Source organism: Kogia breviceps, chromosome 14 (assembly GCF_026419965.1).
Source record: "Kogia breviceps isolate mKogBre1 chromosome 14, mKogBre1 haplotype 1, whole genome shotgun sequence".
Taxonomy (NCBI): Eukaryota; Metazoa; Chordata; class Mammalia; order Artiodactyla; family Physeteridae; genus Kogia; species Kogia breviceps.
This window is the reverse complement of record NC_081323.1, coordinates 15,338,233-15,360,620: the sequence shown is the minus strand read 5'-3', so window position 1 is coordinate 15,360,620 and position 22,388 is coordinate 15,338,233. Positions and strand designations below refer to the sequence as shown.

Here is a 22,388-nt window from a genome sequence, read left to right as displayed (position 1 = left end):
CCCAGTTAAGGCTAATGAAAGTCTCCTCCTCATACAGTTTCTCAGGAAACCAGCTGAAGGGTGGCATGTAAGCCCTGAAGATGGCTCTGAGTCAATCCGGTTGATGAAAAAGGTGCATTGGACAGGAGTCAGAAGCAGCAACAAAGGGGAGGCGCCCAGATGAGCCAGAGGCCCATCAGGGACACTTCTGAGTCATGGGGACAGAGGGGCACAAAACTGGTGAGGGGAGGGAGCAAAGAAGAGAAAGGTAAAGCAAAGCCAGTTCTGACAGCCCTGCAACTGGAGCAGTCTATGTCCAGTATCTGAGAGATATTCAAACTGCTTTTCGAAATTAGTTCAGGGTGGTGCCGTTCTAAAAGAATAAATCCAAGGGGCTTTTTTTTTTTAAGAGAAAATTAATGACTTTGAGAAGAACAAGAGAAATTAAGCACGAAGACAACGTTCCCTACTTCCAATTTTCACCAGACACTCATTAGCCTCCCCAAAAGGAAACTTCACTTTCTCCCTCCCCCTCCCAAACTCGAAGCATCCCTTAAGATGAGCAGACAGAGAGCATGAGATGCCCAAACCAAACTCTTGGCTGTGAGCCGCTCCCTGGGACCTCTTCACCTGGGAACCATTTTCTACACAGTGAGATTTGACTTTTTAAAAAATCCTCTTTCAGAGAGAGGGCTAGTGTTTTACTGGAAAGAGAACCAGAAACCTCATTTTTGTCTTGGCTCTGTGCCTGCCTCACTGGGTGACCTTGGGTTACACACACACACACACACACAGGGGCTTCAATCTCACACACATGCATACCTTCACACAAATACACACACACACCTATTTGGGGGCAAAAAAGGGTTGGACAAGATGATTTCTAGGTGCTCCAAGTGAAAAACTTAAGAATTTGAAGAAACCCGCTGGAAAAAAAAAAAATAGGGACCTTTAAAAATCTCTAATATTCCATGAAGTTATCTATTCTGACTCACGTGAAACCAGAGCAAGTCATCAGCAACCAACAATAATAACCAAGGCATATGAACCATGACATGGAGCATGACTTTGAAGAAAAACCCAACTGTCCCTGCCACTGATGCACCTTGCCTCTTGAGACCCAAGTGGCCTGTTGGAACTTCAGGAGCGTCCTTGAACGTCAAGTGAGGCGTGGGGGAGCCAGCTCACCGAGGCAGGTGGGGCTCCCTCCCCAAGCCCCCATGCTAGCCGGACTTCCTCTCCCGGATTTTGTTCCAGAGGAGGTCACTGGTTTAGGAGAGCCCCTCCACGCCTCCTCACCTTGCCTTGTCCAGAATAATAATACAACCTCCCTCAGCTGCGTCACGGGGGAAGTTAAGCCTCTGAACCTCAGTTATTTTTTCTGTAAAATGGTGATTCTGTAAAATGGCTCTGCAGTAACCATCTTTACTCCACCTCCATCTCCAGGTCAACAGCAAGACTGGTCTGTCAGGGGTCAGCCTCACATAGCCCCATTCATTCACTCAGCCAACACCTTCTGGAGAACCTTCTCCCTTTCTCCCCACCTGCCTCCTGCTCCAGCAGAAAGACATAAGCACCCATCACCCACCGTTCCATCCAAGGCTTAGCAGATAACGGGCTGACCAGATAAGGGTCCCTGAAGGCAGAGAGTCTTAAGCAGGGCCCATGAACTCCCTAAAACTGTGGACAAAAATTGTTGGATGGTGCCTATGTGTATTTTTTGGAGAACTTGTCCATATTTTCATCAAGTTCTCAAAAGCGTCCATGAAACCATTTTGCTCCTCCCCACCACACAGCCACCTCTCTCTTTCATCCCCTCATTGAATTAAAATACTCTCAGATTTTCAGCTTACAAAACACTTTTCACTTTACCTTTATGTCTGAGGTACTGTCATCCCATTTTACAGATCAGGATATGGAAGCTAGGGGTGGCATGACTTGCTCAAGGTCATGGCTAATACGGAGAGAAGCAAGACTGGAACCTCATTCCAACTCCCAATCTGGCACTCTTTGGGGAACTCTCACCAAAGCCCTCTAGGTACCCCACCTGTTGGTGGCTTTGCTTCTTCACCGCAGAACCAGATCTGAAGCCCTTCTGCTTCCTCTGCCTGGTCCCAGGGCCCCCAAGAGCTGTTTTCCCTACATTTCCCCGCCCCTTGGGCTCTGGCTGGGGTTGCGCGCAGGCCTGGGAGCCTGAGGTTCGGGCCGCTGTATGGTGGCCCGGTTCAGCCCACCTAGAAGGGCTACTCCCGTCACAAGAGCAGCCGGGGTCAGGGGCACACTCCGGAGGGCGCGCAGGTGTAGAGTCGGTGCCGCCCTACGCCTCCCTCGGGGAACCGCCGGGAAGAACCGAGAGGAAAGGCCGTCACCCAACCGGTCCCCTCGCGGTCCGCCCCAGTCCTTAAAGGACTGGGGGAAGAGGAGGAGAGACAAACAGGGGCGCTCAAGGCCTTGGGCGCAGGGCGGGGGTCTTGGGCAGGGAGTCTCTGGATGCAGCCAAGACAAAGATGGAGCGGTAAGGTTGCGCGCCACCTCCAATGACGGGGGGAGCGTCAGAGCCCCGGGGCTGAGGCGGCCAAAGCCCCGGGGTTTGAGGAGTGGGCACATACAAGAGGCTCGGGGAGGGTGGCGGTTCGGATCCAGGGACAAGACCGGGAGCATTCTGTCGGCGCAGGCGAGTAGGGAAAGCTAAGTCCAGGCGACCCAAAGGGCCCACTTGCGGAAAAGGGGTGAATGCAGATGATCTAGGGGTCCCTGGGGGCGGCGGGAGGCGAGGAGACCCCACATCCTAGAGATCTGAGGTCCCGTGGGTGGGAAGGAAGACCCTGGGGGCGCATCCCCGAGCGTGCTTGGGATTGGGGGTGGGGAGGAAAGAGTGGCCACCTCTTAGGGCGCACCGGGTCGGGGAGGGGGCCTCGGGATCTGGCTCCTGGGACGCCCCCCGGGGATCGGGGGCGGGCCACGCGCTTACCCGCGTCCTCGTCGTCGAAGGAGTTCATGCACGGGAAGTAGATGGCGAGCGCCTCGAAGGAGGCAGATAGGCTGAGGCGGCTCTGCGAGCGCTCCATGCCCGCACCGGCGCCAGGCGCCTCGGCCGCGGCGGCGGCGGCGGCCGGCTTGGGCAGCTTGGCCGCCCCATTCTTGACGCGGAGTACGGCGCGCGGCGTGGTGGCGGCGGCCCGAGGTCGGGCCGGGGCTCCGCGGCAAGGCTGGCGGGCGCGGCTGGGCCGGAGGACGGGCCGGGAGCTGGCGGCCCGCGGACCTGAGGCGCGCTGTGCTCCCGGCGGCAGCGGTAACGGCGCTGGCGGCGGCGGCGGCGGCTGCAGCTGTGGCGGCGCAGCTCGCTCTGGCCCGCGGCGCCCATCGCCGGACGCGAGGGGCGGGCTCGAGCCGCCGCCGCAGCCAATCGGCACCGCCCGAGGGAGGGGGCGCCGCGCGCCGGGCGTGGGAGCCGGAGGGCGCGGGCGGGGCCCCTGCTCGCCGCCCAGGCCGCCAGGTGTGCGCGCCCCAAGAGAGGAGCGCGCAGGGCGGCTGCGCTCCCAGTCCAGGGGCCGTGCCCCCCACGTTGTCCCCTCCCCCACACTCAGCCCCCATACGCGCCCCGAATCCAGGCGTCCAGTCCTCAACTGAGACCGGCCTCCCCCCGGGACAGAGACGCGCTGGAAAGCGACACAGTTACAGTGACCGGCACTCGAGATCCTCAGATTCACACATGAACCCGCAGAGGAGCACAAACAGGCACCCACAGGAGTGCATTCACTCTGCAATGTACACCACGGACACCCTCAGACTCTTACACACCCAGAGAGATTCACCCAGACTCACTCACTCATAGAGACCCTTGGAGTAACCAATCCACAGACCCCCTTAGACTCCAGACATCCGAGACCCACACAGGTGGGTCCTGTGGACAGGACACACACAGACTCACGGACGCACCCAGACTCACAACCAGAGACCTGCAGACACGCTCAGAGCGACAAACAGGGACACCCTTAACCACACAGGGAGACCCTCAGATCCCACATGAACCCACGGAGAAGTTCAGGTCGGCACACACACCCTCATGAACCCACACTCCTCACAGAATTCACACACAGACACTCATTCTCAGTGATACACTCTCAGACCTGCACACAGAGACACCAGTGCCCCTCCTAACGTCGACCCCCTCAGCACTCATTCACATACACCCAGAAATACTCTGACAAATCCTGTCAGACTCACACACAGTCACCCTCAGACCCAGACCCTCAAAGAGAGACACTCAGTCACACCTCAGTGGGCACACACAGGTTCACACCCAGACACAGCCGCACAGACTTAGTCATAACTGGTGATGGATACATTCTGAGGCACGGACACCCTCAGACTCATACAGGGACACAGACACACCGCACCAGACTCACACATTCACCCAGACACTCCCACATATAAACCCCCAGGGACTCTCTCTCACACACACACACACACACACACACACACACACACACACACACACACACGCTCAGACATGCAGAGCCCCGTAGGTGTACACAATCACAATCGGAAACCCGCACTCCATTCCCTGGCCTTGACCCAAGACCTCTGTCCCCACCTAGTTAGGCCCAGATGTCTAATTTCTCCCAGCTGCTTCCACATCTGCTTCCTGAAGCAGCCTGCTGAGATGGCAAGAGCACAGAGTTTTGATCCAGACTGTGGCGATATCCTTGCATGTGGCCTAAGGCAAAGTCCTTTACCTCACCTGCCAGTTTCCTCATCTGTACAAGGGGGATGCAAACCCTCCCTTTTGGATCGTTGTGAGGATTAAGCAGGATAACACGTGTGTTAGCTTTCAGTTGTTGTGTAACAAAGAGGCTTTAAAAAAAATTTATTAGTTTACCATTCTCTAGGTCAGAAGTCTGAACGGGCTCAACTGGGTTCTTTGCTTAGGGCCTCACGAGATATTGGCCGGATTCCAAGCTCATTCAGGTTGTTGGCAGTATTCAGTTCCTTGTGGCTGTAGGATTGAGGCCCCTATTTCCTTTCTGGCCACTGGCCGGAAGTCACTCTCAGTTCCTGGAAGTGGCTCCCTGGTCCTTGCATATGGCCTTCTCCATCTTCGAGGTCATTATTAGGATGTCAGACACTTGTCATCCTTAGAATCCCTCTAACTTCCCTTCTGCTTACTGGACTGAGAAGACTCTGCTTTTAAAGTGCTCGTGTGATTAGATTAAGTCTACATGAAAATATACATACACACACACACACACACACACACATATATATATAGCTTGACACTTAAAGAGATATATACGATACATATATGACAGATCATATATGTATCATATATATCATTTACAAGATATATATGTATATGTACTTTATAGTGCATGTGTGTTCATGTGTGTGCACCTGCAAGTGTGTGTGTGTGTGTGTGTGTGTGTGTGTGTGTGTGTATCTTACCCAGCTCGAGGGGATCTAGGAAGACTTCTTTGGAGAGGTGACATTTTAGCTGAAAATGGCACCTGCTATGTGCCTGGTACTGTTCTTGGCCCTGGGGATATATATATACCAGCAAATGAAATAAAGTCACTGCCCTCACATTTGCATTTTTAAATCATCTCTGGGACTGCTCTGCGAGGAATGGATAGGAGTGATTTAGAGGGTTGCTTCCCTCCTTCTCTTCAGATAAATCCTGATTTGAACCAAAAAGACACTGATTGTTTTTAAAATGTGAATGGCAGGGGAGGCTGAGAAAGAATGTCCCGTGGGAAGGTGAAGTGGAGGAGGAGGGGGAACCAAGGCCAGATGGAAGGCTGTGGGCCTTGGGGGGAAGGCAACAAGGGCCAAGGCTGAGGAGAGGGCAGGAAGGGCTGAGCCTGAGAAAGTTCCTAAGATAACTTAGGCAGAATTAAGAGACAGGCTGGATGGGTGGGGATCAGGAAGGAAAAGGGGAACAGAGGCACTGCCAAGGTTTGCCGCATCAAGAGAAAACAGCACATATGGATGGAACTCCTCCTCTTCAGCATCTCTCCTCTAAGATGAAGCACGGAGGGAAGTGGCCCCGAAACTTTGCATGGGTAGCAAGACCCAGGTGAGTGCCTTTCTAGAAGTAAAAGGTGGCTGGAATGTAGCTAAACCCAAGAGGGCCCTGGTTGCTGCTTTGTCAGTGAGAAAAAGACTGATCCTCTTCGTGTTCTGCCTGTTGGGGTAGGGGTGTGTGAATGTGTGTGTGTGTGTGTGTGTGTGTGTATGTGTGTAAAACATCTCTGTGTGTATGTCTCTGAACAGATGGGCACTTCTGCATATCTGTGTCCTTGTCTGTGAATGACCTTGTCTCTAAACATGTCCTTGCAAGATGCATGTCCTTGTGTTAAGTGAATCCAGACTGGCTTTAAATACAACATGCCTCCTGGTCTTTGTATGCACTGGTGTGTGTGTGTGTGTGTGTGTGTGTGTGTGTGTGTGTGTGTGAGAGAGAGAGACAGAGAGACAGAGAGACAGAGACAGACGGAGACAGAAACACAAGAGAGCACTTATCCATTCTCTGTGTGCATGAGCCATGTGTCCCAATCTTTGTGTGGGTCTGTATCTGCTTGAGTGGGTATGTGCTGGTGTCTCCTATTAATAGTGTGTCCTTCTCAGTGTCTGCCTTTCCTCTTAGTGTATCAGTGTCTACATGTGTGTGTATGTAACTGGGCTGTGTTGGTTACATTTAGGTATCAATGTCAGATTTATATTCTTGTCCACATGTGTGTGTATCTGGCTCCCTACATCCTGGTCAGTGTGAATTTATCTTTGACTGTGTGTGAATGCTGCTGTGTGTGGACTTCTCTATGTGGACTGACAGCTTGAGAGAGGACTCATATTTTCTTGGGTTAATCTTTGCCTTTAAGTAGCTAATACATGACTGAGCTGATGGGGATTGACATAAAGATCTTTTAGTAACTCCAAGTCCCCTAGCCTACTACCTAACCATCCTAACCCTTACTTTATGCTTCCCTCCATCCATCCATCCAACTATCTACCCACCCACCCATTCATCTCAATTGTACTAACATTTCCTAGCTATATAGTTATCTCTCTTAGACAAATTACTTAATTTCTCTGTGTCTCTGTTCTCTCATCTATAAAATGCAGATGATACCTGATGGGGCTGGGAGTGGGGAAGTGGGGGAGTTAAGTGAGATACTGCATATAAAACACTTAGCACATTGCATAGTGCATAGTAAGTGCTTTCTATATTAACCATTACCGTCATCATTGTGGCAGACATTATATTTCAGCAAATTCTCATCAGCACTTTACTAAGGGCCAGGCCTCAGCTAGAAGCTGGGTGGGAGGGTCCTAGTATAGCAGAGGCCATTAAGTGCCTCTGCCACCACTTTCTTGTGTAACCTTGGATAAAGCCTATGCCTGCTCTGGACCCATAGAATGGATAAAGCACCCTTGCCCCACCTCCCTTATGGAGATTCTGAGTGTACCTGCCCTTTAAAAACTGCAAAGAGCTATGCACAGTTATGGAGCATGCCAGGGGATCCCCTAAAGCCTCAGAATGGCAGGGCCCGGTCCTGGGTCATCTGGAGGGTCAAGCAGAGCTTGACACAAAGCCAGGACCCACTGTCACTGCAGGGCTTAGTCCACTGCTTCCTGTCACTTCCTTCCTATCACTACCAGCCTCTGTTTTCCCGCTGGGGAAGAACCTGATGTGTTATCATGGCAGGAAACAAGCATGTGAGGGAACAGGGAGTGAAGTGGGGCGGGAACATACCTTCCTCTTGTCCAGCAAGAGCATCTTCTCTTACTATTTGGTGAGGGACCTTATGCTTAAAAGAAAAAGAAAAAGAAATAAAGGAACTGGGTAAGGGAGGTGATTTCTGCCCCAATAAACCACCCCTTTGGACAAGAGACAGAGAAAGAAGGAAACAAGGGGTAGAAAGAGTCAGAGACTAGAAAAGAGGGACATAATAACAGAGAGACACAAGAGGCAGAGAACAAAAGAGAGGGAGAGAGATCGTTAGACATAGGAAGACAGAAGGAATTAAGTCAGGCTTTATTTTTATTTTTATTTTTTTTTATGTCAGGCTTTATTGCACACCTGGTTTGGGCCGCCTCTGTTTCAAGAGCTGCTATACTTCCTGAGTCATCCTCAACCAACATACAAACACACACACACACACACACACACACACACACACACACACACACACACACACACAAGCAGGGAGTGGAGGAGAAGGCAGGAGTCTTGAGGCAGGGGCAGATTCTTGCCATAAGAAACCTCCTGTGTGACCTTAGGCAAGGCTAAGACACAATTTGGGTCTCAGTTTTCTCATTTGGAAAATGAGCCCACAAACCTCATTCAGTGGCTTCAAGCCTAAATGGGATAATCCTGTAAAGGAGTTTTAGAAATAATGGAGAAAAAAATGGAAAAGAAACTTTGGAACTAGACAAGCTGATTTTTACAGTTCATAAGGAAAACCAAACATGTAAAAATTGTCAGGAAATGTGGAGCTGGGGAGAGTAGGGAAGAATAATGAGAGACAATAAGCTCTATCGTATAGTAAAACATTATAAAACTACAGTAAGTTTTTTAAAGGCTAAAAAAAAAATGAATTTCCTCAGTATATAAAGAGCTCTTACAAAACAATATGGAAAGGCCATTGCTCCAATAGGAAATGGAGAAAGGACTTGAACAGACAGTTCACAGACATATAAATATAATCTGTAAATGACATAAGTAGCAAAATGTTATTCAGTATCTCTCACAATTAAGGGAATGTCAATTAAAATAAAAGTGAAACATCGTTTTTGACTTATCAGTCTAACAAAGAAGAAATTGTTTGACAATAAACTGTATGGAAGTGGGAGCAGGGAAATAGACACAGACACACACTGTCAGTGGGAGTATATATTAATTGATGGAAACTCTTTGGAGATTAATTTGTTGGTATCTATCAAATATTCACATCTACAAATCACTTAATTTAGAAATTCACCATTTTACTCAGCAATTCCACTTCTATGAATTTATTCTACAGATTTACCTGCATATATGCACATGTATAATATGTATAAGAATGTTTGTTGCAGCATTGTTATAACAGCAAGAGACTGGAAACAAGCTATAGGCCCATTAAATAAATTATGATACATCCATACAGGGAATTCTACAGTCATTTTAAAGAACAATGTAGGTCTCCATATGCACTGATATCCTAGATATACAATTAAATAAAAAAGCAAAATCTGAATAGCATATATAATATGATCCCATCTGTGTGTATGTATTTATATACATATGTATATATATGCATATATGTGTATACATATATATTCATATTTAAATATTTATCTTTGAATAGACATGCAAATTTCAGGAGCAATATACAAGAAGCTATTAACTATGGTTTCCTCTGGGAAATAAGAAAACTTTCAGGTGGGAGTCAGTATATTTTGCTTTACGCCCTTCTCTGTGGTATAGATTTTTTTTTACCATAAGCATGTATTTTTCTGAATAAAAAAATTTAAATACATTTTTCACCTAATAAGGTGTGAGTATCAACAATTCGTAAATTGTTGAAGTGTCAGTGTGTTACTTGGGCCAGGGTTACACACTAACTCCCTGTTAACTCTTGAGTCCAGCAACATGGATTAAGTGGGAGCATGTGTCAATATCCAGTCTCCTGGGAGTGAGCAAGTAGCCTAAACTGCCCAAAACAACCACTTGCCATTTCACAAGCCATCATCTGCTCTCCCAAGCCAAAGGTGACCCTATCTGGGTGTAAACAGTGGACTCTTCTTTCCAGGACCCAGAACCTTTTCCGACTGTACCCCTTCTCTCACCAGGCAACCTTGACATCTGAAGCTCTCCTTTGATGGCACCCAGATCAAAAGGAGGAGCCATCTGGGATCTAGCAGCCTAGAGTAAGGTTAAGATTTGCTCCGTCAAAAGTTCTTGGTGTGGCCCTGGGGAAGCCACTCTCTCTCTCCGGGCCTCAAGTGTCAAAAGGGGTGTGGCATACGATGACCACTAAATGCCCTCCCAGCTCTGACATGAGAGTCCAAGTTGGTTTGGATGTTCTTTCCACTTCTGTGAGTAACTCCCTCGGGTTGGATAGTCAGGAGTTTGAAACTGAGCTCTGGAAGTAACTAGCCTCTGAAAGTCACTAGCTGTGTAATATTGAGCAAGTTGTTTCACCTCTCTGAGCTTTAGTTTGCTCATCTGTAAATCAGGGAAACTAATAATATACCTCATAGGATAGCTGGCAAATAGTAGTAGCTCAATAAATATTAGCCATCATCTAAAGAAGATGCGGTACATATATACAATGGAATATTACTCAGCCATAAAAAAGAATGAGATAATGACATTTGCAGCAACGTGGATGGACCTAGAGATTATCATACTAAGTGAAGTAAGTCAGAAGGAGAAAGACAAATACCATATGATATCACTTATATGTGGAATCTAAAATATGACACAAATGAACTTATCTATGAAACAGACTCACACAGAGACATAGAGAACAGACTTGTGGTTGCCATAGGGGGAGGAGGGGTGCAGGAGGGATGGACTGGGAATTTGGGATTAGCAGATGCAAGCTACTATACATAGAATGGATAAACAACAAAGTCCTACTGTATAGCACAGGGAACTATATTCAATATCCTGTGATAAGCCATAATGGAAAAGAATATAAAAAAGAATGTATGTATATATATAACTGAATCACTTTGCTGTACAGCAGAAATTAACCCAACATTGTAAATCCACTTTACTTTAATTAAAAAAATTAGCCATCATCAATTTTCTTCTCCTTCTTCCCCTTCTTCTCCTTCTTCTTCACCAGTCTCACTTAGACCTGTCCCTCTCAGAAGTAGCCCCAGTTAAGGGCCTTTCCCACCTTGCCTCCCACTCTGCACCTAACAGCTCTCCTGAGCTAGAAAGGAATCAGTTAGCATAAAACCTAGCACTTGCTGCTGAATCCATGTGAAATCAAGGGTTAATGCGTGGTCCCTGTCCAAATCACCCATGAGTATTATTATTAACTAACAAAGGCTGAGCATCCAAGATGGTCAGCAAAGGCAGGTGGACAGAAAAGATTTGGGGATGGGGCCTCTTGGAATTCATCTGAGCTTCATTTGCAATATATTTTCCAAGAGTGATCTCTTCCTTCAAGATGCTGTAACAAGCTCTTAAGATTAAGGGAAAGTGGGCATAAAGAAAACTTTTGGTGCCAAACAAATTATGCTACGTGGGTCAGCTCTGATTTCACCTCCATGTCCAATGGTCCCTACTGAGAAGTAGCTGGATATTCCTCCATCCTCCCATACCCATCCTATCCTGATGCCAGGAGAGTGGGCCCTCTCCCACTGTTGTGCCATGTGCCCTTCCTTAACCATGGCATTCATGTCCTCTTAGTCCTCTACTTCCCCATCTTCAAAAAAGGGGCAGTTTCCAAACTGCTTTCCCATCCATGATTTTACTTCATCCTTGTAGCAGTTATTACTGAATAAATAAGTACATAAGGGGGACTTCCCTGGTGGCACAGTGGTTAAGAATCTGCCTGCCGATGCTGGGGACACAGGTTCGATCCCTGGTCCGGGAAGAGACCACATGCCACAGAGCAGCTAAGCCCGTGTGCCACAACTACTGAGCTCATGCACCACAACTACTGAAGCCTGTGTGCCTAGAGCCTGTGCTCTGCAGCAAGAGAAGCCACTGCAATTAGAAGCCTGTGCACTACAGTGAAGAGTAGCCCCTGCTCACGGCAACTAGAGAAAGCCCATGCACAGCAAAGAAGACCCAACACAGTCAAAAAATAAAATAAAAACACATTTTATTAAAAAAAAAAAAAGTACATGAGGCATAGCAGGAGTGAGAGTCCATTCACTTGGGATCAGAGTAACATTGGCTCCACAGCATGAGTTGGAAAGTGTTCTCTCCTCCTCTGTTTGCAACATTTCCCATGTTCTTGGACATTCATGTTAATGGAATCATATATTATTTAATTTTGTTTCTAATTTATTTTTCTCATCATCGTGGATATGAGATTCATCCATATTGTTGCACATAATTCTAATTCATTCCCTTTTATTGCTATATAGTACTCCATTATATGACTACACCACAATTTATTTGTTTATTCTACTAATTGATGGATATTTGGGTTGATTCCAGTTTATGACTACAGTCGACCCTCTGTTTCCACAGTTTCTGCATCGTTTGTGGCTCTTCTTCACAGAGTTGTTTATAATATTCTAAGTTAGATACAGCATATTCCTACATTGTGTGGAACCCGCAGATATGGAGGAATGACTGTACTACATTGTTTAAATAAGGGACTTGAGCATCCATGGATTTTGGTATCCACAGGGGTCCAGGAACCAATCCCCCTTGAATACCAAGAAATGACTGTATTATAAATGAACTACTAATTGAACTACTATGATGAACATTTTTTGGTGAATAATATATGCACCCATCTCTCTTGGATATATACCTACAAATCAAATTACTGAGATGTAGTGTGGTCATGTGTTTATTTTTAATGGGTACTTCTAAACCGTTTCCAAAGTAGTTATACCAATTTACACTCTTATCAGCAACAGATGAGTTCCAGTTGCTCTATATCCTTACCAACACTTTGTATTATTCATCTTTTTAAATTTTACTTATTCTTGTGGCTTTGTAGTGAGTTTTAGTTTTCATGTTTACATCTATGATGCATTTTAAATTGTTTTAATGTATAATGCAAGGTAAAGAGTCAAGGTTTATTTTTTTTCCACATAAAGATCCAACTGACCTAATAGCATTTATTGAAAATACCATCTTTTCCCCACTGTGGCCCCTTTGTCTTCAATCATGGATTATATGGGTGTGTTTTTTGGGTATAAATGACTAACATTTTGATGAACTTCTTTCCAGACCTCTCATCATGCAGAAAAACTCATTCGCTTTTAAATAAACAAGATCAGGTTTTGTCACCTTTTAGAAATTATTCATTATTACATGGATATATTTTAGAGTCAACAAATATGCATAGTGCTCCATCATGGGGATGTCTCTATGTCCCTATAATTTAATCATTCCTTTGTTAATGACAATTAGGCTGTATCTAACTTAGAATATTATAAACAATTATGTGAAGTGCATCCCCACATATATCTCATTGCGCTGTTGGCCTATTAATTCCTTAGAATCTATTTCTACAAGTGGCAAAGTAAATTCAAGGAGTATATGCGTGTTACATATTGACACTTACTAAAACTGCCTATCTGAAATGTTGTATCCTCCACTAGTGTGTAAGATATCATGGCAGGGACTTCCCTGGGGGTCCAGTGGCTAAGACTCTCCACCAGTGCAGGGGGTCCGGGTTCAATCCCTGGTCAGGGAAGTAGATCCCACATGCCGCAACTAAGCATTCACATGCTGCAATTAAAAGATCCCACACGCCACAACGAAGATCCTGTGTGCCGCAACTAAGACTCCGTGCAGCCAAATAAATAAATATTTTTTAAAAAAAGATTTCATGGTAGAAGTTGCAGTAACATGGATGGACCTAAAGACTATCATACTAAGTGAAGTAAATCAGAAATAGAAAGACAAATATCATATGATATCACTTATACGTGGACTCTAAAATATGATACAAATAAACTTATTTACAAAGAAGAAACAGACTCATAGACACAGAAAACAAATTTATGGTTACCAAAGGGGAAGGAGGGGAGGGATAAATTAGGAGTTTGGAATTAGCAGGTATAAATTACTATATATAAAATAGATAAACAACAAGGTCCTACTGTATAGCACAGGGAACTATATTCGATATCCTGTAATAAACCATAATGGAAAAGAATATGAAAAAGAATCTATCTATCTATTTACCTATCTGAATCACTTTGCTGTACATGAGAAACAACACTGTAAATCAACTATACTTCAATTAAAAAAAAAAAAGATTTCACAGCAGAATTAAAAAGTATCTCATCCCCCAGACCCTGACCTTCCCAAGACTACGTTTTCCCCGGTCTTAGCTCAGGTTACCATCTTGATAAAACAGAGTAATTAACTGAGGCAAAGTCTTCTCAGAGTTCATAGAGTCCATAGGATTTCTGTAACTTTTTCTTATAGGCACTGCTAGACTGTGCTTCACAGCCTCCTTTGTAATTAGAAGGAGCCCATGTGACAGATCTGAATAATGGAATATAGAAAGAAGTGATAGATGTCACTTACAAGCCTGTCCCATAAAACCCTGGAACTTTCCCCATCTCCCAGCTGAATGGAGAGGGTTCCAAAACTTAGCGGAGGGCAGAGCCAACAGAAGTTAACTGGGTGAGTAAACGACTACATAGAGCAGAGCATGCACACACCAGATGTAAATTAGACTGCAATATCAGCAAGAAATAAAACTTTATTGTCTGAAGTCACTGAGATTTTAGACTTCTTTGTTGCAGCCATTAGTCTATCCTGGCTAATATATTCACTTCTGAGTCTTGTACTTGAGTTGCGGGGCCATGGGCCGCAACTTGTTGGGGCCGTGGGCCATGTGGGGCGAGGAAAGCCAGATTTCCCAGAGAAGCAAGAGGGTGAAAAAAAGCTCTGTAGAGATGAACAGAGAAAATCAAGCTGTGGAAATAGGGAAAGGACAAACTTGGTGCCGTGATTTTTTCAGTTCTCAATTTCATTTCTTGATGAGATTGTCTGAAACATACATGTTGGGTTGCCTACCCAAATCCATCTTCCTGCCCCTTCCTCTGTTTTTTTTTTTTTTTTGCGGTATGCGGGCCTCTCACTGTTGTGGCCTCTCCCGTTGCGGAGCACAGGCTCCGGACGCGCAGGCCTAGCGGCCATGGCTCACGGGCTTAGTTGCTCCGCGGCATGTGGGATCTTCCCGGACCGGGGCACAAACCCGTGTCCCCTGCATCGGCAGGCGGATTCTCAACCACTGCACCACCAGGGAAGCCCCCTTCCTCTGTTTTTATCTGGGTAATTCACCCTCCACTACACAGCCATTCCTCCTGCCAGCGTTTAGTTTATGCATATGACTCAATTCCGACCAACGTGATGTGAGTGAAACTTTGGGGACAAGCAGCTCCTTGGAAGGCTTCCCTCACTGTTAAAAAATAAACACATTAGAGAGAAACACTGCCTTTTCCATTGCTGGGCATATACTTACTGAAACCAGGAGGGAAGCTAAATTAGGACAAACCTGAAAAATTGGATGGCAGAGCAGGTAAAAGAAAGAACCCAGATCCTTAATGATGGCATTGAGCCACTGAATTAATCAACCTTGGAGCTGCCCTACTTAGGTGGCTTAGTGTAATTGTTAGCATGTACATTTCATTACTGTTTAATACATACTGCTTTGAGCTTTCTGATTTGTTTTCAGTCACCAAAAAGCACATCCCAGTGGATACACTCACCTGCCTATATTTTGTGTCAATGAGTCTTTGACATTGCCCAGCATCCCTTCAATCCCTTGTCTTATTTCTTGAAACCAAGTAACCCCAGACTCAGCCAGAGCTTCTCCAGGACACCTCTAAATGTGGATTTTAATGGCAGGTGTCTTTGTTTCTGATTCAGGGAAGAAAGGTGCAGGAAGGAGGGAGGAAAGTGGATGCAGGTTTCTCCTGGACCGTGGGAGAAACATGTGGGGGACGAGGAAGGTAATGGTAGCCATCTCCCCAGCCCTGTACCTCTGAACCGGGAAGACTCACTCACACATCACAGAGCCCTTGGACAATAAATATTTACTGCACACTTCCTTTGAGTCAGGCACTGCTCTAGGTCCCAGGAAGAGCAGAAAACCATGCCCAAACAGACAAAAATTTCTGTCCTCATGAAGATGATATTCTGGTAATGAGAAACAGAAAATGAAGAAGAGAAATAAGTTAAAAAAACTTTGTGTAGTGTTTAGATGGTCAGAAGTGATGTTGAAAAAAATGTATATAAAGTAGAGAAGGAGAATTGAGAGTGTCTGGAGAAGGATTTATAACGTTATGTAGGATGGCCAGGGAAGCTTCATGAGAAGGTGACATTTGAGCATAGATCTGAAGGGGTAACTCATGCAGATAACCAGAGAGTGTTAGAGGCAGAGGAAACAGCAAGTGCAAAGGCCCTGAGGTGGGAGTATGCCTGGTGTGTTGGGAGAAAGGAAAGGAGGCCAGTGTGGCTGGTGTGGATGAATGAAGGGGGAAGGTGGTACAACATGCAATCAGACAGGCAATAATGGAAAGGAATGGGAAGATGGTATAGGCCTTGTTGATTTGTGCAGTAGTCATAAGCCACAAATATTACTATTTTGTTACTATTCCTTAAATTGACTTCTTGTTTAGATACATTTATCTGAGATGAAAATTTTATAGTACTACTATAGATGAAGAACCAGTATCACTTACCATAAATAGAAGGTGACCGAATAAATAAATAGGACAAAACTGAAACAATATTAAATTATAGGGAGATACTGCGGCTTGCAGAAGGCTTGAGTCTGAAGTCAGCAGTCTCTCTGATAAAAGGCTGATTGACGCTCTAGAGAAGTGATAAGACACAGTAGCACTGAATGAAGACTTTTTCAGTGAAATGGAGATGATCTAAAATCATCTGTTCCTCTAGGTAGGGCGACCAACCGTTCTGGTTTCCCTAGGACTAAGGGGTTTCCCAGGATGTACTTCCATAATTGGGACAGTTCTGGATAAACCAGGATGATTGGTCATCCTACCACTGGGGGTCCCCATCCCACTCTTTAGCCTCAGACCATCTTGCTTAGGCTTGGTTTCTCTAGGCTGTCCTTTGTAGTGGGCTGACTCTAAGGTGACCATTGCCTCCTGGATTCGTACCCAGACACAAGGCACCCACGAATACCCTTGGGAGAGGGTGCAACCTGTGACTTGCTTCTAACCAGTAAAAACTGGCCAAAGTGATGGTCCATCGCTCCTGTAATTAGATTATGTAAGATGGTGACTTCCACATCCCTGACATACGCTCTCTCTTGCCTTCTCAGCTTTCATGCTTGAAGCAAGTGGCCATGCTGGGGAGGCCCAAGGGAAGCTCTGGCCGACAGCCAGCTAGGAAATAAGACCCTCAGTCCAAAAGCTCAGAGGAACCTAATGTTGCCAAAAACCATGTGAGCTCAGAGGCAGATTCTTCCCCTTTCGAGCCTTCAGATGAGACCCCAGCCCTGGCTGACAGCTTGATTGCAGCCTCGTGAGAGACCCTGAAGCAGAGGATGCAGTGAGCCCTGTCCTGACTCTTGACCCACAGAAACTGTGAGACAAGAAATGTATGCATGTGCATTTTCAAGACTGTTTGTGGTAATTTGATATTTAACAATACAGAAGTTCCTCCCTTATCTGCAATCTCAGTTACCTGTAGTCAACTGTAGGTCCAAGAATATTAAATGGAAAATTCCAGAAATAAACTATTCATAAATTTTTAATTGCATGCCATTCTGAGTAGTGTGATGAAATCTCATGCTGTCCCACTCTGGACATGAATCATCTCACCCCTTTGTCCAGTTTATCAGATGGACTGTCACGATGTTGTAGTACTTGTGTGCAAGTGACCCTTATTTTACTTAATAATGGCCCCAAAGCGCAAGAGTAGTGACGCAGGCAATTCAGATATACCAAAGAGATGCCATAAAGTGCTTCCTTTAATGGAAAGGTGAAAGGTCTTGACTTTATAAGGAAAGGAAAAAAACATATACTGAAGTTGCTAAGATCTACAGTAAGAATGAATCTTCTATCCATGAAATTGTGAAGAAGGAAAAAGAAATGTATGCTAGGGACTTCCCTGGCAGTCCAGTGGCTAAGACTCTGTACTTCCACTGCCGGGGGAACAGGTTCGATTCCCGGTCGGGGAACTAAGTTCCCACATGCCACAGGGAAGAAATGTGTGCTAGTTTTGCTGTCACATTTCAAACTGCAATTTGTGGCCACAGTGCATGATAAGTGCTTCATTATGATGGAAAAGACATGAAATTTGTACAATATTTTGAGAGAGAGAGAGACCACATTCACATAACTTTTATTACAGTATACGGTTGTAATTGTTCTATTTTATGATTAGCTATCGTTGTTAATCTCTTACTGTGCCTAATTTATAAATGAAACTTTATCGTATGTATGTACGTATAGGAAAAATTATATACAGGGTTTGGTACTTGCACAATTTTAGGCATCCGTTGGGGGTCTTGGAATGTATCCCCCACGGATAAGGGGGAACAACTGTACATACTAAGACATTCTTTCCATCCCAGTGCTGACCATTTTCTTGGTTCATGTACGCACCCTGCAGACCTGAGGCTATGGCATCTGACCCTCAAGGAACCCTGCCCTACTTCCCTCTGGCTTCACCCAGCTGAGGCTGACAGTGGTTCAGGGTCCACTTGGTGGACAGAGTTCAATATCCACACTTGGGGGAATCATTGCTTCCAGCCTGGCAAACAGGAGAGTGATGGGAAATCAAGGCCTCGAGTTGTTGTCTAGCCACTGGGAGTCTGGAGCCTGCAGGAGGTAGCGTTCCAGCCGCTGGGCTGGAGTCGGGGACAAGACTCTGCATCTTGAACACCTCCCTTCCAGCCAAGCCCCCAAACTGCAGAGTCTGGATAAGTCACCACCGCAAGGCCCTCTGTTCTCTAGACCTTTCTTCTCACCCTCCCTGCTTCTGACCTTCTTGCCCATCTCCTGGTGTCCCATCCTGATAGTTTTGTGCCTGGTTCTCTTCTCGGACTAGTTCCTTCCATTTAACAAATCACCTGGATAGCCTGCTCACTTTTCAAATCAAAATAAGTAAATTTTCTTATGAAATAATTTTGGCACACTTTAGGAAATTTAGGGAAAAACTAAGCACAAAGGAAAAGTGGAAAATCCTCTTAATCAAACCACCCAGAGATTGCTATTTTTAAACCTGACATGTTTTCTTCCATTTTTTTTTTTCATGTAAGTGCATTTCAAAGGTCTCACACCCTAAGTAGTTTCATGGTCTGTGTTTTGTTTTTTTCCCACTTAGCTTTCTATCATAAACATTTTCCCACAGCAATAAATACCTCTATGTCACTATTTTAAATTACTGAATAACATTCCATATAATTTAACTCATCCTTACTGTTTTTTACGCTCATGTTAATATTTAAAGAAATACTCTCCCAGGAATTCCCTGATGGTCCAGGAGTTAGGACTCTGTGCCCTCACTGCCAGGGGCCCGGGTTTGGGTTCGATCCCACAAGCTGCGCAGCGTGGCCAAAGAAAGAAAGAAAGAAATATTCTCCCAGTTAAATTGCTGACACATCCATAGTGGGTTCACTGGAAGTGAAACCACTGGGTCAAAAGGATGCATGTTTTCAAGGCCTTTAATAACTATTGACAAATCTCCCCTAACAATTTTGGAACACTCTTTACTCTCTCCAGGAGCTGATACACTATTCCCCATTCTCTGAAACTAGCTCCTGTGATTTTTTTGTTGTTTGCCATCACAATGCCATGATTTCACAGCTCCCACCACCACCAGACACCCACTCACTCGGATGTGTCACATGTATAAACTTAGACAATCCACCCTCAAAACATTTATTTACATGTATGTGTATCCACAAACAATATATAATATTGCCTTGGGAGGGCATTTTTAAAACTTCATGTAAATTCTATTGTGTTATGTATTTTATTCTATTGTCCCTTTTTGTTCAACCAATACTGTTTTTGAGATTACTGTTAGCTCTATGTTATGTAACTTCTGTTTAATTTTTTTTTTTTTTTTTTTTGCGGTACGCGGGCCTCTCACTGTTGTGGCCTCTCCCATTGCGGAGCACAGGCTCCGGACGCGCAGGCTCAGCGGCCACGGCTCATGGGCCCAGCCGCTCCGCGGCATGTGGGATCTTCCCGGACCAGGGCACGAACCCGCGTCCCCTGCATTGGCAGGCGGACTCTCAACCACTGCGCCACCAGGGAAGCCCCCACTACTGTTTAATTTTTGTCTTCATTTTTTATAAACTCATTTTCAGACTGATGTGGCTGCCATCACTTTGCTATTATAAGCAGTGCTGTGGTGGTTATCTTTATACCTATCTCTTTGTCTTTGCTAGAGTGCCTAAGCAGAGGAGGGATTGCTGGGTGGTAGGGCTGGCAGTGTCTTTCAAATTTACCTGACTGGGCTTCCCTGGTGGCGCAGTGGTTGAGAATCCGCCTGCCGATGCAGGGGACGCGGGTCCGTGCCCCGGTCCGGGAAGATCCCACATGCCGCGGAGCGGCTGGGCCCGTGAGCCGTGGCCGCTGCGCCTGCGCGTCCGGAGCGTGTGCTCCGCGCAACGAGAGAGGCCACAACAGTGAGAGGCCCGTGAACCGCAAAAAAACCAAAAAACAAAAAACAAATTTACTTGACTGTGAGCCATGATAAGAAAAACATTTTATATCATAATCTGGTAAGATTCCCCACACACATACAAGTAAAACAAAAGTTTCATAAAATAATACTTATCCATATCATGACAAAAGCATTCTGATGTGTTTTATTCTATTTAAGTCAACTTTCTTTTTTTAATGTTGATCACAACCTACTAAACAGAGTATTTAACATATTAATGGGCCATGACTCACAATTTGAAAAATAATAGATTAAAATGTATTTGGTTTCACTACATACTTCGAAATTACTCTTCAGAATGGCTATGCTAATTTACAAAGCATTAGGTTCTTTTTTCTCTACATCCTACTCAACACTTGAAATTATCTTTTTTGGGGGGCCAGTCTGATGAATGTAAAGTAGTATGTCATTATTGTTTTAATTTTTCTTTCTCCGGTTACTAATAAATTGAGTTTCTCTTCATATGTTTATTTACTACGTAACTTCCTCAGAAGTGAGTTTGCCTATTTTTCTCTTGGGTTGCTAGAATTTTTTTTTTTTTTTTTTTGGCTGCGTTGGGTCTTCGTTGCTGCAAGCAGGCTTCCTCTAGTTGGGGCGAGCAGGGGCCACTCTTGTTGCAGAGCACGGGCTCTAGGCACACAGGCTTCAGTAGTTGTGGCATGTGGGCTCAGTAGTTGTGGCTTGCAGGCTCTAGAGTGCAGGCTCAATAGTTGTGGCACACAGGCTTAGTTGCCCTGGAGCATGTGGGATCTTCCCAGACCAGGGATCGAACCCATGTCCCCTGCATTGGCAGGTGGATTCTTAACCACTGCACCACCAGGAAAGTCTCTGGGTTGCTAGATTTTTTTTTTCTTGCTGACTTACTACTGAGTTTCTTGTACAACTTAGATTTTAATTCTTTATTGATTTTGTTGCAAATATGCTGCAAATACCTTTTCCCAATATGTTAATCATTTGTTAACTTTGTCTGTGATGTCATTTATTGAACAGAAATCCATCAGTCATTTTCTTGATGGTGTTTTAAGAAATGCTTTCTTCACTCCATATCATAATGATTTACCTTTCAATTTTTTATAGCTGCATCTAAGGTTTGTCCTTATGTGATGTGAGATAGATTAGTACATAATTTTATTTATTCCATACAGTGGATTCACTTCCCCAACACCATTAAAATAATCGACCCTTTCCCACTGATTTCTGTTGCCACCTCCATCACATACCAAATATCCACATACATGAGTCTGTTTCTGGATTCTTTTCTTCTGTTCCATTGGTCTAGCATTAATAGCACACTTTGAAAAATTAAACTTTATGTTTTAATGTCTGGTAGGGTAAGTTTCCCACCTTTGCTTTTATTTTGGAGACGACTTGTCTTAGCTACTTGTGGAAACCTATCCTTCCACACAAATTTTCGAATTGGCTTATCCAATTCCTCTCCCCCAAATATTAGTGAGAATTACATGAATTGACACCATTACAATGCTATGCCTTTCCTTCCACAAACATAGCATATTTCTCCATTTATCCAGGAGGTAAAAATCTCCTTTAGTACATTCTCTCTGGCATGCTTGGCCAAGTTAATTTCTAGATAATTCATTTTCTTTTTTTCTCTTTTTCTTTTTCCAAAAAAAATTCTCCAGTTTAATAGATGGGAATGGTATCTTCTTTCAGGACAGCCAAGTTTTTCTACATACTTCCCTTTATGACCGTGTTTCCTGGATCACCTCGTTGGCAAGGTGAAAGATCTCAGAAACCCAGGGCCCTGCGAGAACCAAGCAAAACCAGTAACACGCTAGTGAAATGGGAAGTTGCCAAGAGTATCAATCTACAGAAGGCGCTGAGCATCCTTGGGGCTCTAAAACAACTCTAGATATGAAATGAGACGGCGAGAATTATAATGACCTGAATTCCTCTCAGGGGTATCGCTGTACCTATTTGAAGGTGATACTTTCAAAAACTACTTGGGGTGTTGGGGGAGAGAGGAGATGCTTTGGACTATTAAACTGCCTTCTAAGGAAGATGGGTCTGCTTAACTGCAGGGAGCTAGTTTCATTAA

The 22,388-nt window shown here is 45.0% G+C and overlaps 1 protein-coding gene across 2 annotated transcripts in view; it reads right to left on the bottom strand.

Moving 5' to 3' along the window:
• The window catches only part of RIMS4 (regulating synaptic membrane exocytosis 4), a 67,409-nt gene extending 64,197 nt beyond the window's left edge, over positions 1 to 3,212 (bottom strand). Inside the window, exon 1 of one of the 2 annotated variants that reach the window (XM_059037861.2) lies at positions 2,951 to 3,212. In XM_059037861.2, the coding sequence (XP_058893844.1) occupies positions 2,951 to 3,047 (97 nt within the window). In that variant the 5' untranslated portion in view covers positions 3,048 to 3,212. The remainder of the gene's footprint in view (positions 1 to 2,950) is intronic. The other variant, XM_059037862.2, reaches the window with a different exon arrangement.
• Positions 3,213 to 22,388: the final 19,176 nt, after the last annotated feature.